This window comes from Sturnus vulgaris, chromosome W (assembly GCF_052056855.1).
Source record: "Sturnus vulgaris isolate bStuVul1 chromosome W, bStuVul1.hap1, whole genome shotgun sequence".
In the NCBI taxonomy this organism is placed as follows: domain Eukaryota; kingdom Metazoa; phylum Chordata; class Aves; order Passeriformes; family Sturnidae; genus Sturnus; species Sturnus vulgaris.
In genome coordinates this window covers 63,973,456-63,988,052 of record NC_142282.1, presented here as the reverse complement: position 1 = coordinate 63,988,052, position 14,597 = coordinate 63,973,456, and the positions used below count along the sequence as shown (strand labels likewise).

General features: G+C 43.4%; 1 protein-coding gene across 9 annotated transcripts in view; it reads left to right on the top strand.

Moving 5' to 3' along the window:
- The window catches only part of LOC148220295 (ubiquitin-associated protein 2-like), a 221,675-nt gene that overhangs the window by 18,241 nt on the left and 188,837 nt on the right, over positions 1-14,597 (top strand). For all 9 annotated transcript variants that reach the window (XM_088155558.1, XM_088155556.1, XM_088155555.1 and 6 more), the window contains exons 2-4: positions 3,128-3,267; positions 12,591-12,668; positions 13,528-13,638. In XM_088155558.1, coding sequence (XP_088011684.1) covers positions 3,128-3,267; positions 12,591-12,668; positions 13,528-13,638 — 329 coding nt within the window. The remainder of the gene's footprint in view (positions 1-3,127; positions 3,268-12,590; positions 12,669-13,527; positions 13,639-14,597) is intronic.

Here is a 14,597-nt window from a genome sequence, read left to right as displayed (position 1 = left end):
GTACTCCAAGAAAGGATATGTTAGAGGACCCTGCCATTAAAAAGCAGGACTGGGCTTTTATACTAGTGTTTGACTGTCAGTTGTGTTTCTGGGCCAGCTGTGTCAGCTCAGCAACTTCAGATAAGTTATCAGTACTATCACTTGTTGGTTCCTTTATCTCAGGTCCTTTACCAGGTCTGTCATATTTTCACCTCACTATCAGGATGTTTAACTTTGGGGCTGATGAGTCAGGCTGGTTTCAGCATTTCTTCAACACTAAAAAGCTGCATGATGCCCCCGCCCTCTCCATTCACCAGTCATAGCTTTGCAAATAGGGTATTGTTCAAATTGTTTTACCCCCACTCCAGGTGGAGCATCCTGCTACATCCCCATCTTATTAGTAATATCCCACTTAATGCTCAAAATTGTAGTTACTATGGTAATTAGAAGGCAGTTGCTAACTGCCCTCCTCTTTCCTGTTGCTTTGGTACTTTAAAATGATGCCTTAAGTAGGTGTGGTAAGGTGTGAAACCTCAGCCCAGTGTGGTGAAGGTATGTCCATGCCAGGGAGGTGCAATGTTGCCCTGGTCAGTGCACTGTCGGTGGTGGAGCAGGGCCCTTCAGCTGCTTCTCGTGCTGGGGCTGGGCTGGTTGTTGTGTCTACTGCCAATTGTGCTTTAAGATGACTGTGTTAAATCTTAAACGGATTCTAACATGCCCATGTTTGCTTCATGGAGACCATCAAACTGGGGGCGTTTCCACAGTTGTCTGAAGCAAGTGCAAGTTCATACTGCTGCCAGGAAGAGGCTCTTACCATCACTGGTTTTCTGCTTCAGACCTGTTGCCAAATTGTGCTGCTCATGAGTTGCAGTCAGCAAGATGAGGATATTCTCTAAAGATCTTGTTATATTCAGGTTGTTTGGGCTGTTTTCACAGCAGGCTGATCTTCCTGTGCTGCTTCATCCCCTCAGGAGTGTTTCAAATATTTGTGTGCATGCCTTTTTCCTTAAAGTACCCTTTCATCCTGAAAAACAAACATGGATTAAACAACAAATTGAGACCCAGTGGAGTTAACATATCTTAAATCACAGTGGGCTAACTCCAGACTATCATAGGTGTGAAAAATGGAATAGCACTACAGAATTTTTTAAAATAAGTTTAATAGGGAATAAAATAAGAGACAAAAGTCCAGCGCTGGGGTGCTCCTGGCAAACAGCCAAAGAACACACCAGTAGTCCCCATAGTGTTATCTTTATACTGTTACATTACTGAGGTACATGCATATTCATACAGTCCATACATTATTCAAACATTCTTGTGAACTTTGATGTTATGGGAATTCTTCTGTTTGGTTTCTTCATACTCTGGCTTATCTGCATGACATCCTGTGTGTCAAGTTAATATATTTTATTCCTTTTTGTGTCTCCATCCTGTTGTTTTATGTCCTCTGATAAGGATTTTGTATGTCCTCTTTAAATTTAACATGGTATTTTTAAATTGTCTTCCGGTGCTCTGGTTTGTGTCACAGTTATCACTTGGAGAATTCAGGCAGCGGAGAAGGGGGCTAACATGGTTGCCTTACACCATTTGTTTTGGTTACATAGAGGTATTTTAACACCCAGTGCTTAGTTGAGGCCTATAATATCGTATATTCACCACACTACTATTTCTATAAGCTATGCAATACATACTTAAACTGGTAGATTACATTATACTAACAAACAGCTAAATAAGGGTATATATGATACTATATCTAAATACTTATGATCAATGTGGAAACTAATATATAAATGCAAAAGCCAATATCATATTGCAGTCCTTTTTTAACATAGGTGAAGTTATTAGCTTGTCTTTCAGAGAGGCTAGTGCTCTCTGTCATGTTCTCTATTAAGGGTGCTTGGTTTCATTTTTTTCATTGCTTATTGTGGTATGCTCAAATTGTGATGAGTTGATTCATACTTTAATTGCTGAGTACCCATTCCTTGTGAAAGCCAGTGAATGCCAGGGTATTGAACATGTCCATATGATCACAACAGTGCGCTCAGTTTTCATCTGAGCATTATTGTGCACTGAACTCAGTGCTAACCAGCTTGCACCAAAGCTGCTGCCCTGACAAGTTGTGTGCTGAGGCACAGTTCATACATCGGGGCTGCAGTAAAAGCACTTTGCTGCTTGTTTGCGCATCTCCTCCTGCCCAGGTACACCACCTGTAGGTTGTCCTTAGTTCCCTAAATTTTCAGGTTTTACTTCCCAGTGTCATGGGACAAAAACCAGACAGTTAACTCTGACCTGACCAGCCAAGAGATCTGTTTCCAATTATCATAGTAGCTATAAGCCATACTTGTAAATTAATCTTGTGTCAGATGCTGTAAAAACACAGGGGAAATAATAAATTTCTTGTTTCAAAGTAATTTTAATGATAGAGAATTAATTAGAATGAAAGCTGACTACCACAAATGGGATAGCACTGGTGGGTGTGTGTGGTTTGAGTTTTGTTGCCATACAACCAATGTATGTTTAAAGCAGGGTAATAGGTAGTTTTGTAAATAATTCCTTTAAGTGTGAGGGAGAACATAAAAATACTGGCTACAAAGGCTGATTTAAAAGTAAGGACCATAATTTTTCTATAAGAGAGAAGGAGAGTGGGAAGTAGAGTGGGCATTGTCTATGACTTCATGTATATGTGCAGTTGAATGATGGAGAAGAAAGGAATGGCCTGGTTTGTGAATGTGACTTTTCTGTTAGCATTCTGAGTGGATATGAGTGGTTAAATTCTAGGCATCAAAACAAGACAGCAGATATTAAAGAAATTTAAGGAGTGATCCAGCTGGAGCTGGAATTTCAGCAGAGTAGCAGATAGAAAAGTCTATATATGTTAAATAACTGGGAAAAGCTGTGAGATCCAGATGTTTTCTGGAACTAGAGATCTAGACAGATCCAAGTCAGCTTACAAAAATGCTTTTTATCCACTTCATTTACCCCTTTACTGTAAAGACTGCAGTGAGTCCAAAAATAGTGTATTGAAGCTGCTTTCTCGGGAGTCTCTGTATAGAGTTTGTGGTAAAGGCAGGAAGAGTTCAATTACTACATATGTATATTATTGGAGTATTGAATCAGTACCCTGCCTTAACTCTTTTTTTCCTTTCAGATTTTCTATTTTGTACATACATTGTTTTGTATATACTGTATATGATGACTTCGGTGAGCAGTGAACGTAACCGGGGCACTAGGGACAAAATGCAAATTTCAACCTCTCAGCCAACACAACCACAGAAACAAGTAGTACAGGTACGTGCTCCTATATAATCTTCTTTGAGTTGAAAGTGACCATGCAATGATTTGTTTCTTCCCTAAGTCAGTAAAGACTGAGAAAAGATGGGAGGACTATGGTCTTATTTGGAAAAGTATGTTTGTTTGATATCTTGCTTTAATTGCTTAGTTATCCAGCACAGCATTAAGTTGTCCCTGTATTTTTGTCTCTGAAGGACCTTTGTGTTCTTCAGCAACATTTCCCATGAGTGAGGAATTCTATTCCTATCCCTGTCAGGATTTCTGTCCTGCTACCTTAGTGTCTCCAGAGCTCAGCTCTTTCATATGCCAGCCCCATTATGCTAGAAAATTTCTGGTCAATAGAGGAATTTGGGTGGGTGAGAAAAGCTTTGTTAGATCCATGCTGTGTTCTACATCATGATTCAACATATTTAGAAGTCACAAAATCCTAAACTTCTTGTGCAGTGCCTTCACAAAGTGAAATGAAGATGGTTGTCCACTAGCAAACTAAAGTTATTTTGAGTATCTGCAAGATTGGAATGAATCTCTTACCCCATTGTCTTGGTTCTCAGCAGCAGAATAGTTAAGTTGTGTGCTTGCCTGGGTTAAAGTGCAAAATGTCTCTGTTCCTGGCAACTCATTATTCTTTTGTCAGGTACTTTTCAAAATTTGATTCAATTCAAGAATTGCCTCAGTTCTCAGTCTAGAGGTGCTCCCATGGGAAATTGTCTTATTTTCTAGACTGATCTTTAACATGGAGGAGCTCTTCTGCTCTCTACAATATTAATTATGTGACCTCAAGCCCTTATCTCCTTGTGTTACAGTGCTTTGCAGACTGGTGATTTGTGTTAATGTGTAGGTTTAGAAAGTGACTTTCAACAAATTAAGTTGAATTTGTTTTTGCTTTATAACAAGTAAGTGTGCAGGACTATAATGAGCAAGTTGACAGAAATGAGGGGTTCCCTTTTTTGATGTTTGCAAGACAGCAGTGGAGTACTCTGCCCAGTTTTGGGTTCCCTAAGGCAAGGCAGACATTGGCAAATGGGAGCAAGTCCAGTGAGGAGCTGTAAAGATGATGGAGAGGCTGGAGCACAGGATGAATGAGTGGTGACTAAGGGAACTGGATTTGTTCATCCCTAAGAAGGCAAGGCCAGGTTGTCTTCTATTCAGATACCTCATGAAAGGCTATAGAAAAGGTGAAGCCATCCTCAGAGACAATGGCACAAGTTGGAACACTGGAAATTCCAGCTGTTAAAAGGAAAAAAAAATGGCTTACCATAAACACTATCATGGATTAGAGAGGTTGTGGGATCTCTATCTGGCCTCAAGCAGCTACTCTGATGGGACATGCTCTCAGTGGGAGGTTGTACTGACTATCGCTGGGGTATATTTGCAACTGATGTGATTCATTGATTTTAAGCATTAAGTCTTAGACGTTTTTCTGCATTTTTTCCACTTATTCTACCTCTTGCATAATAGATATTGGTTTGGTAATTTCAGTGGAAAAGATGATTATTAAATATACAGCAGTGTCCTGGTTTAGGGCGAATTTGGGGGAAAACCTCCAGAAGGAGCCCCCCAGACAGCAAACCCCCCACGACTCCTCCCCCCCACCACCGGGTTCGGGAAGAATTTCCTCAGAGAGGAGTGGAAAAAACCCTGTTTATTTAACAAGCGAAATCACTCCCCAGCACAAAAAACCAACACCAGCTGACAAAAAAACTCTTTCACTGCTCTGAAAGGATGACAAACTCAGAAAGTCTCTCCAGCGAGTGGTTACCCAGTTATCAGTCTCCGACACTGGGGAATGACTGCTGCAGGTCACAGAATGCAGACTCCCTGTGTTTCTTGGTGTTTCCCAGGTCCCCGTCCGGAACAGGTTCAGATGGTATCCAGGAAAAGGGGGGGGGGGGAAAAACAGTCCAGGGAAAAAGTTGGACTGCCTAGCTGAACTAACTAATAAGCAAAAGCAAGGGCAAAGCAAAGGAAAGAAAAAGAGGCAGAAGCAAGCAAGCAGGCAGGCAAGCAGGCAAGCCAAACCAACCAGCCTCTCCTAAACACAGACCATGGGGGAGGTGAGCCGGCTGATAACAAGATAAAACAAACCTTCACTTTCAGAGTCAGTCCTGAAAGCACAGGACATAATACCAAACATAAACAGAACACACGATTGGAGATACAAACACCATAACGTCACCCTAGGACATTCCACCCCTTATCTCCATATCGTGAACATACTAAACAGCATGTAAAAACTTCATCAAGTAAAAACTTCTGTCTTTCACTTACTCAAACACATTTCCTTCCATCTCACTTGCTCAGACCTCCGACACTTACACATTTCCTTCTGTCTCATGCTGCCTCACCCCATAATCAGATCTCCCTGAGGTACACATCATGTTGTTCCATCTCTCTGCATTATCCACCAGGTACCACCTGGTCCTTGAGCAAAGACAATCCCACGAATGGGTTTGTCTGTACTCGAGGCAGAATTGATCCAAACTTCCTTCCCTAACAAACCTCTGACATGTGCCACTGGGACTTTGTCTCCATCTACTATATTCAGGGACTCAGACTGGGCAGGACCTGCTCGGTTGGTGGAACCTCGGGTGTTAACTAACCAAGTGGCCTTTGCTAAATGCTGCTCCCAGTTTTTGAAAGATCCCCCACCCAATGCTCTCAAGGTGGTTTTTAACAGTCCATTGTACCTTTCCACTTTCCCTGCAGCTGGTGCATGGTAGGGGATATGGTACACCCACTCAATGCCATGTTCCCTAGCCCAGGTGTTGACAAGGCTGTTCTTGAAATGAATCCCATTGTCTGACTCAATCCTCTCAGGGGTACCATGCCTCCAAAGGACCTGCTTTTCAAGGCCCAGGATGGTGTTACGGGCTGTAGCATGAGACACAGGGTAGGTTTCCAACCATCCCGTGGTGGCTTCTACCATGGTGACCACGTAGCACTTTGCCTTGGCGTATCTGGGGCAGTGTGATGTAATCAATCTGCCAGGCCTCCCCATACTTGTACTTGGACCACCGCCCACCATACCAGAGGGTCTTCACCCGCTTGGCCTGCTTGATGGCAGCGCACGTCTCACAGTCATGGATAACCTGAGAAATACTGTCCATGGTTAGATCCACCCCTCGGTCTCATGCCCACTTATAGGTGGCATCTCTACCCTGGTGGCCTGAGGCATCATGGGCCCATCGTGCTAGGAACAACTCTCCCTTGTGTTCCCAATCAAGATCTATCTTCGACACCCGTATCTTTGCAGCCTGATCTACCTGCTGATGGTTTTCCTGCTCTTCATTAGCTCTCTTTCTGGGGACATGGGCATCTACATGGAGAACCTTCACAGGTAGTTTCTCTAACCGGGTAGCGATGTCTTTCCACTCTTCGGCAGCCCAAATTGGTTTTCCTCTACGCTGCCAGTTAGCCTCTTTCCATCTCTCCAGCCATCCCCACAGAGCATTGGCTACCATCCATGAATTAGTGTAAAGGTAAAGCTTTGGCCACTTTTCTCTTTCTGCAATGTCTAGGGCCAGTTGAACCGCTTTGAGTTCAGCAAGTTGAGTGGATCCACCCTCTCCTTCAGTGGCCTCTGCGACCCGTTGTGTGGGGCTCCATACAGCTGCTTCCCACCTCTGATTCATCCCTACGATGCGACAGGAACCATCAGTGAAAAGAGCATAGCCTGTTTCCTCTGCTGGCAGTTGGTTATACGGTGGGGCTTCTTCAGCCTGGGTCACTGGTTCTTGTTCCTCATCTGTGGTACCAAAACTTTCACCTTCGGGCCAATTTGTAATTACTTCCAAAATCCCAGGGCGATTCAGTTTTCCAGTCCAGGTGCGCTGTGTAATGAGGGCAATCCACTTGCTCCATGTAGCACTGGTGGCATGGTGGGTGGAGGGAACCTTTCCTCTGAACATCCACCCCAGCACTGGTAGTCGGGGTGCCAGGAGGAGTTGTGCTTCTGTGCCAACCACCTCTGAGGTGGCTTGGACTCCTTCGTAGGCAGCCAAGATCTCCTTCTCTGTTGGGGTGTAGTTAGCTTCAGACCCTCAGTAGCTCCAACTCCAAAATCCTAATGGTCGGCCTCGAGTCTCATCAGGCACCTTCTGCCAAAGGCTCCAGGACAAACCATGGCTCCCGGCTGCAGAGTAGAGAACGTTCTTCACATCTGGTCCCCTCCTGACTGGGCCAAGGGCTACTGCATGAGCAATTTCCTGCTTGATCTGGGCAAAAGCTTGTTGCTGCTCAGGGCCCCCATGGAAATCGTTCTTCTTGCGGATAACCAGGTAAAGAGGGCTCATGATCTGACTGTACTCAGGAATGTGCATTCTCCAAAAACCTATGGCACCTAAGAAAACTTGTGTCTCCTTCTTGTTGGTTGGTGGGGACATAGCTGTGATTTTGTTGATGACATCAGTAGGAATCTGAAGCCGTCCATCTTGCCACTTCACTCCCAGGAACTGGATCTCTTGGGCAGGTCCCTTAACGTTACTCTTCTTGAGGGCAAAGCCAGCTTCCAGGAGGATTCGGATGATTTTCTCTCCTTTCTCAAACACTTCTGCTGCTGTGTTCCCCCACACAATGATATCATCAATATATTGTAAATGTTCTGGAGCCTCACCCTTTTCTAGTGTAGTCTGGATCAGTCCATGGCAGATGGTAGGTCTGTGCTTCCACCTCTGGGACAGTCGGTTCCAGGTATACTGCACTCCCCTCCATGTAAAGGCTAACTGAGGCCTGCATTCTGCTGCCAGAGGAATGGAGAAAAATGCATTGGCGATATCAATAGTGGCGTTCCACTTTGCTGCCTTGGACTCCAGCTCATACTGGAGTTCCAGCATGTCCGGCACAGCAGCACTCAGTGGTGGAGTCACTTCATTCAATGCACGATAGTCCACTGTCAATCTCCATTCTCCTTCAGATTTACGCACAGGCCAGATGGGGCTGTTGAAGGGTGAGTGGGTTTTGCTGACCACCCCTTGGCTCTCCAGCTCTCGAATCATCTTATGGATGGGAACCACAGCATCTCGAGTTGTTCTGTATTGTTGGCGATGCACTGTGAAAGTGGCAATTGGTACCTTTTGCTCTTCTCCCTTCAGAAGTCCTACTGTAGTTGGATTCTCGGACAGTCCAGGCAAGGTGTTCAATTGCTGGATGCCCTCTGTCACCACAGCTGCTATCCCAAATGCCCACCTTAATCCTTTTGGGTCTTTAAAATACCCCCTTCAGAGGTAATCTATGTCCAAAATGCATGGGGCCTCTGGGCCAGTCACAATAGGATGTTTTTTCCATTCATGTCCAGTCAAGCTCACATCAGCTTCCACCAAGGTAAAGTCCTGTGATCCACCTGTCACGCCAGCGATAGAGACAGATTCTGCCCCCACATATCTTGATGGGACTAATGTGCATCGTGCACCAGTATCAACCATAGCTTTATACTTTTGTGGTTCCGATGTGCCAGGCCAACAAATCCACACAGTCCAGAAAACACGGTTTTCCCTTCGCCTCTCCCTGGCTAGAGGCAGGGCCCCTCTAAGCCTGTTTATCCTTCTTTCCTTGGGCATATGTCTTAGAGGTTCCTTCAAGGGGATCGGACATATCATCATCATCATCATACTTGGCAGCTTGGCTATGAGCAACTGGAGCTGCTCTCCTTTTGGTGGAACTTCCTCTTTGAGTCTTGCCTTCCTTCAATTCATGCACCCGTTGTGCCAGAGCAGCAGTAGATTTTCCATCCCATCTCCTCATGTTTTCTCCGCAATCACGTAGGAAGAACCACAGCTCAGCTCGTGGGGTGTACCTTCTCTCCCCATCGGGGGAACTTCTGCATTGGATACCAGGGCCTCTAATTTGTACTGCTGAGATTTGGAGAAGGTCCTCTTTAATCTCCTCCCTGAGTCTTTTATGATTCTCCTCTATCTTGTCTTCTAATTTCTGCAGACGTGTTTCCACAGCTGCAATTCTGGCATGTGTTGGGCCATGTACAGCATCTGCATATGCTCGGAGCTTCTTCGCCATATTGAGCACGGTGTCATCCCTCTCATCCCGCTTCATTATTGCTAAAGCAGAAGCATATTCATGTGGCCCAAGCCGTACAAGTTTTCGCCACATCACAGATGTACACGGTGCCAAGTCCGGATTCCTAGTTGTTATGTCATCTGAGAAGATAATCTCTGCCCCTGCCATTTCTCTCAGGCGTTGGATCCCTTGTTCTATCGTCTTCCACTGGGTCTGCTGCATATAAAGATCGTCTGCACACAGGTATCTTTCTGCTACACTGTCCAGGACCCGTGCCCAGAGGCTGTGAGGGTTAGGCCCCCTCATCATTCCTTGGTCAATGACAGGATCATGTGACAGGGATCCCAAATGCCTGGCTTCAGTGCCGTCCAGAATTGTAGCCTCGCCTGCAGCATCCCAAAGACGGACCAACCGACTAATTATAGACTCATCAGGTCGTCGGGTGTAATCCTTTCTTAGGCCACGGAGGTCCTTTAGGGAAAAGGACTCAATATTGGCGTCTGATCTTGTACCAGTTGCTTTGACTCCTGGTTTTATGTCAGGAGGCATTGAGGGTCCTTCTCCTGCATCATCATCATCGTCATCCACTGGTCGATCGGTCTTGTCTGTGCACTTTCCACTTCTCGTGCTAGTAGCAACAGCCATTGGTTGAGACTTACTGACTGGTTTAGTTGCTGGCTTAGGCTCACTGTCTGGTGTAGTTACTGGCCTCGAGCCTGGGGTGTTGGCTTGCAGCCTGAGTGACTGGGATAGTGGCTGATTTATCTGCCTGTCCCCCTTCCTCTGTCTGCTGCCCTACAGTATCTAGCAGGGTACGATAAGCATATGCCAGGGCCCAGCTCACTGCAATGATCTTCTTCTCCTTAGAATTATCATGACACTTCTCTTTCAGGTACTTTGCCACCTCAGCTGGGTTCTGAATTTCTTCACATTGAAAATCCCAGGATGTAGGGTCAGAAAATTCCTTTAAGATTTGGCCCATATCCTCCCATTTCCCACACCACTCAGGATTTCTCACGCCTGGGTCTACTCCGGGGTCAGGGGTCTCATCAGTCCCTCTAGAAATCTCAGCTCTCATTCTAGAGAAACTGCAGACTGTATAGAGAAAGCTTACCAGATTAAACACCAGAAAGATGGTCTCTTTAACATTCAGGGGAAACTGAACATTCTCTAATAAGGATGTAACAAATTCAGAGGAGAAGAAGGAAAACAAAGGCTGAAAAGCCTCATCCCCTGCTTCTTCTCTAACAAACTGGGTGCACAACCATAACCATGAACCATACATTCCTGGAACAGACTCCAGCACCTTTATAAATCTCCTGCAAGCCATTACAACCAAGCCCAGCCCGATGGATATTCTGGTCAGTGCCCCTCTGCTGCAGAAACTACGTATTAGGGACAATACCGGAGCTATTTCTGGATAAGAAAATAAACCTAGGGACCATAGAGGTATTAAGACCTCAAAAAAAACCCTAGGGACCAGAAACATATGCAGGCCTCCACCCCAAAAGACATGAATTCAAACAACATAGCAAATAACTGCTCTATACCAACAAAAAGTAATTGGAACCAAATTATTATTAGAAGAGGGTTTTTTTCCACTTTCTCAAGCCCCGAGATGGGCGCCAAAATATTTGTCCTGGTTTAGGGCAAATTTGGGGGAAAACCTCCGGAAGGAGCCCCCCAGACAGCAAACCTCCACGACTCCTCCCCCCCCACCACCGGGTTCGGGAAGAAGATATTAAATACATGACGTTTTTTGGGTCATCTAGGTCACCTAGGACAGTTACAAATGCTGATTGTCTTGGAACCTTGACTCGAAGCAAAGCAAATATTACTTCCCTCAAGGAACTGGGACAGCTACAGTAACTTCTCAGCCAACATGTAGCTGGTGTTTTATGGTGGAGTAATTTTTTAGACTCAGGATTTACACTTGGTGATATCCTCTAAAGCTTGCATTTGTGGTAAACTCCAAAAGTGATGCAGTTTGAGACTGATTAAGTCTGAACTTGTGAGGTACAGAATTTCATGTGGGTAGCCTGTGAAGTGAGAATGCCTAGGATGAATCCTTTCTGTCAAAAATTTCAGGGCATGATGTGGTCCCCTTCGCAATAATGAAGTCTTCTGCAGTACATCAACTTGCATTTTGGGTCCTGACTGTCTTCAGTATCAGCCTTCTCTAGCATGAGATAGTAGCCTCTTCTGTTTGAGCAGAAATCAAATGAGGTCCAAGTTCATGTAGCATACAGTTATCTTTAGTATTTTCATGGGAGTGCTGTTCAAGTAGGCTGCAGATGCCACACTATGAAGAGTGGCCTGTATGATGTGCCATTAATGTTTTTGAGTATTCTCTTTAGGGTAGCCATAGCCTGTTTGGGTTTATGGCTCTTTACTGCATCCATCCATTTTAGTCTTTAAGCTTTTGGAGAAGTTGACAGCATGGATTTGTTGTCCAGAAATGTTACAGAAGCACCAAATATTTTGTCAAGAGCAAGATTTTTTAGCAATTTTCAGAGACTAGTATTCAGTTATAAAAAAAGGAAGTTCAGCTGTTTACGAGCAGAATCTTGAGGCGTGACAGTCTCTAAGTGCTCATAAAACTACAGTCAGGTGGTTATTGGGAGAGGTGTGGAAGGTGATGTGAACAGAGATCATCAGAGATGTGGTTAATTTAGAAATACCATTGTCGGTTTGTTATGATAAAACTATCTCTGGAGTGGTAGATACTAAATAAAAGTAATATCAGTGTAAGCTTCTGTGGTGAATTCAATTATATGGTTGTCTATGTGGTGAGCTTTTAACTGTGGTTCAAACACATTAGAATATGTTGAAATTGCTTCTATTCTAGCTAACTTTTTAACTATAAAATGAGCATAGAGGAGATGTTAATCCCTTCTCTGTAGCACCACTGTGCTTGTTGCATATATTCTTTTTGAGAATCTTGAGAGAAAAAAAATAAAGTGACACTCTAGTGACCAGTGACAGGACCTGAGGGAATGGCCTGATATGTCAGGGGAGGGCTAGGCTGGATATCAGGGAAAGGTTCTTCCCCTAGAGGGTGGTTGGGTACTGAACTGATTTCCCAGGGACTGGTCATGGCCCAAGGCTGCCAGAGCTCCAGGAGGGTTTGGACAATGCTGTCAGGCATAGGGTGGGATTGTTGGGGTGTCCTGTGCAGGGCCAGGAGTTGGACTTTGATGATCCTTGTGGGTCCCTTCCAACTCTGTGTATTCTGTGATTATGATAACTAGGAGATACTTTAAAAAAATATAGTTAAATTTTGTGTCCTTTATTGGATGTTGGTTTTTCAGGCAACAGCAGAACAGATTCGTCTTGCTCAGATGATCTACGATAAGAATGATACAGATTTTGAAGATAAAGTGAAACAAGTATGTTTCTTATGATACTGAGTTTTTATGCCCTGCAACAATGCTGAATTGTGTTTTGGAGCTAGAGCATTTTTCTGATTTAGATGAAACCTTTTTCACAAGGATAGAAATTTAACTAGAAAAAGGTGCTCTTATTGCCCTGTAAAGTCTGTTTTCAATAAATTGTGTGGTAATACAGCTATGACTGTATGGTTACACTGGTGTATTTTCCTTTGGCCTTTAAGCTAAAACTCATCTGTGCTGATCTCTTCCAGACTATATCTCTTTAGTATGGTCTCAATTGAATAATTGTCAGAATAAAGAGTGCATTCAGGTTGTTCACGTGTACACATACATGAGAAAAATGTCACCTGTGTAAACTGAGTTTGCCAGTATATTGGTTGTTTTTCAGGAAAAGTAAAAATCATAGAATCATAGCTTAAAGGTAAATTGAGGTATTATTTTTAAAAATAATTTGACCTCTCAGAGCTGTGTATGCAGTTTTATTGACTTTTCCTTTGTAAAACCTCCTCTAAAGCATTAAGTGCTTTTTGTTGTTATAAGCTTGTTTTGGTGATGTGCCAGAAGTGAAGTTTTATACTTCCTGAAGCCAAAGTACCCTCATCAATAATGCCTGTAGCTGTGCTGGTGGGAAAGATAAGAATTAAGTTCTGCATAGGAAATCTCCAAGCATAAAGGGGAAAAAAAAAGTGAGAGAGTGCTTTCTTGATTATAATTTAATTTGTGTTTACCTTTATTTAGGATTTTAGTTTGCTCTGACACAGTAGCTATGCATGTTTTTGAATCTGTGGTGATACTAACTATTATTTTCTTACAAAGATAATTTGAATATTTTAACATGTCTGACTCTTACTGCCAGCTTATGGAAGTGACGGGGAAAACCCAGGATGAGTGTATAGTGGCACTACATGATTGTAATGGGGACATGAACAGAGCAATTAACATATTGCTGGAAGGAAGTTCGGACACGGTAAGGTTTTACTTTCCTATTAAGCTGTTCTTTTTGTTTCCACTTCTTAGAAGTGATTGGGAAAGTCATATTTTGGAAGCTTTCAATTTCCATGCCTCCAAATTCTTTTGAAGGAAATGGAGACCAGGACGGCTTTTGTGCTGCATGCATACCTTAGACTAGGCTGAACCTTGAAAATGTAGGTGTTTAGCTGGTTTCTTGCAGAATCTTTTGGTTTTCATTTACATACAATAATTTTAACTATGCAGCAGAAATCATTGCTCTGTCAGACACAGGCCTGTTTTTTGCTCCAATGTTTGTAGCACCTCTCAACCATGACACCTAAATGTTTGCCTCAAAGGATAATCTTTATAAACCTAAAGTCCAGGTAGATATTTTAAGTTGTGCAACTTATGTAGGTTTGCATTTCCAGTATTGAATTTGGAGAAGGTTTCCACATCTGAAAGTTGCATTGACAGCGCTCCTAATGGCAAAAGAGGATACAAGTATCCTTTCACTGTTGTTCATTTGCATAACTTCATTGAAAACCAGAAAGAGGAGAATAAACAATGTGTATATAACAACAAATAATGTTGCTTAGAATGTTGCACAGAGCAATTTTCTATTCCGAGAGATACCAGGAAAATATCTTGCTGCAGCTCAAGCTTTTGCTGGAGGGACTTCTCACAGTTTGTCCAATACAGTAAGCTAGATTCCATCTCATCTAAATTGGGAAAGAAACCTGGACTTCCTTTCTTAATGCTGAACATTCAGTATTTCCTGTGATTTGTCAAGATGTGTGGTCTGTCTTACTGTTAATAAGGAAACTCACCCCCACACACCCAAAATCTAGAACACATACTGTTCTGACTGAGAGGACTTTCTTTCCTATCTCCTTTTCATTTATCGGAGTTGAGGTCATCTAAAACACAGAAATATATAATACTGAACAAACTGTCAAGTGGGGAATAGAAGAGAGC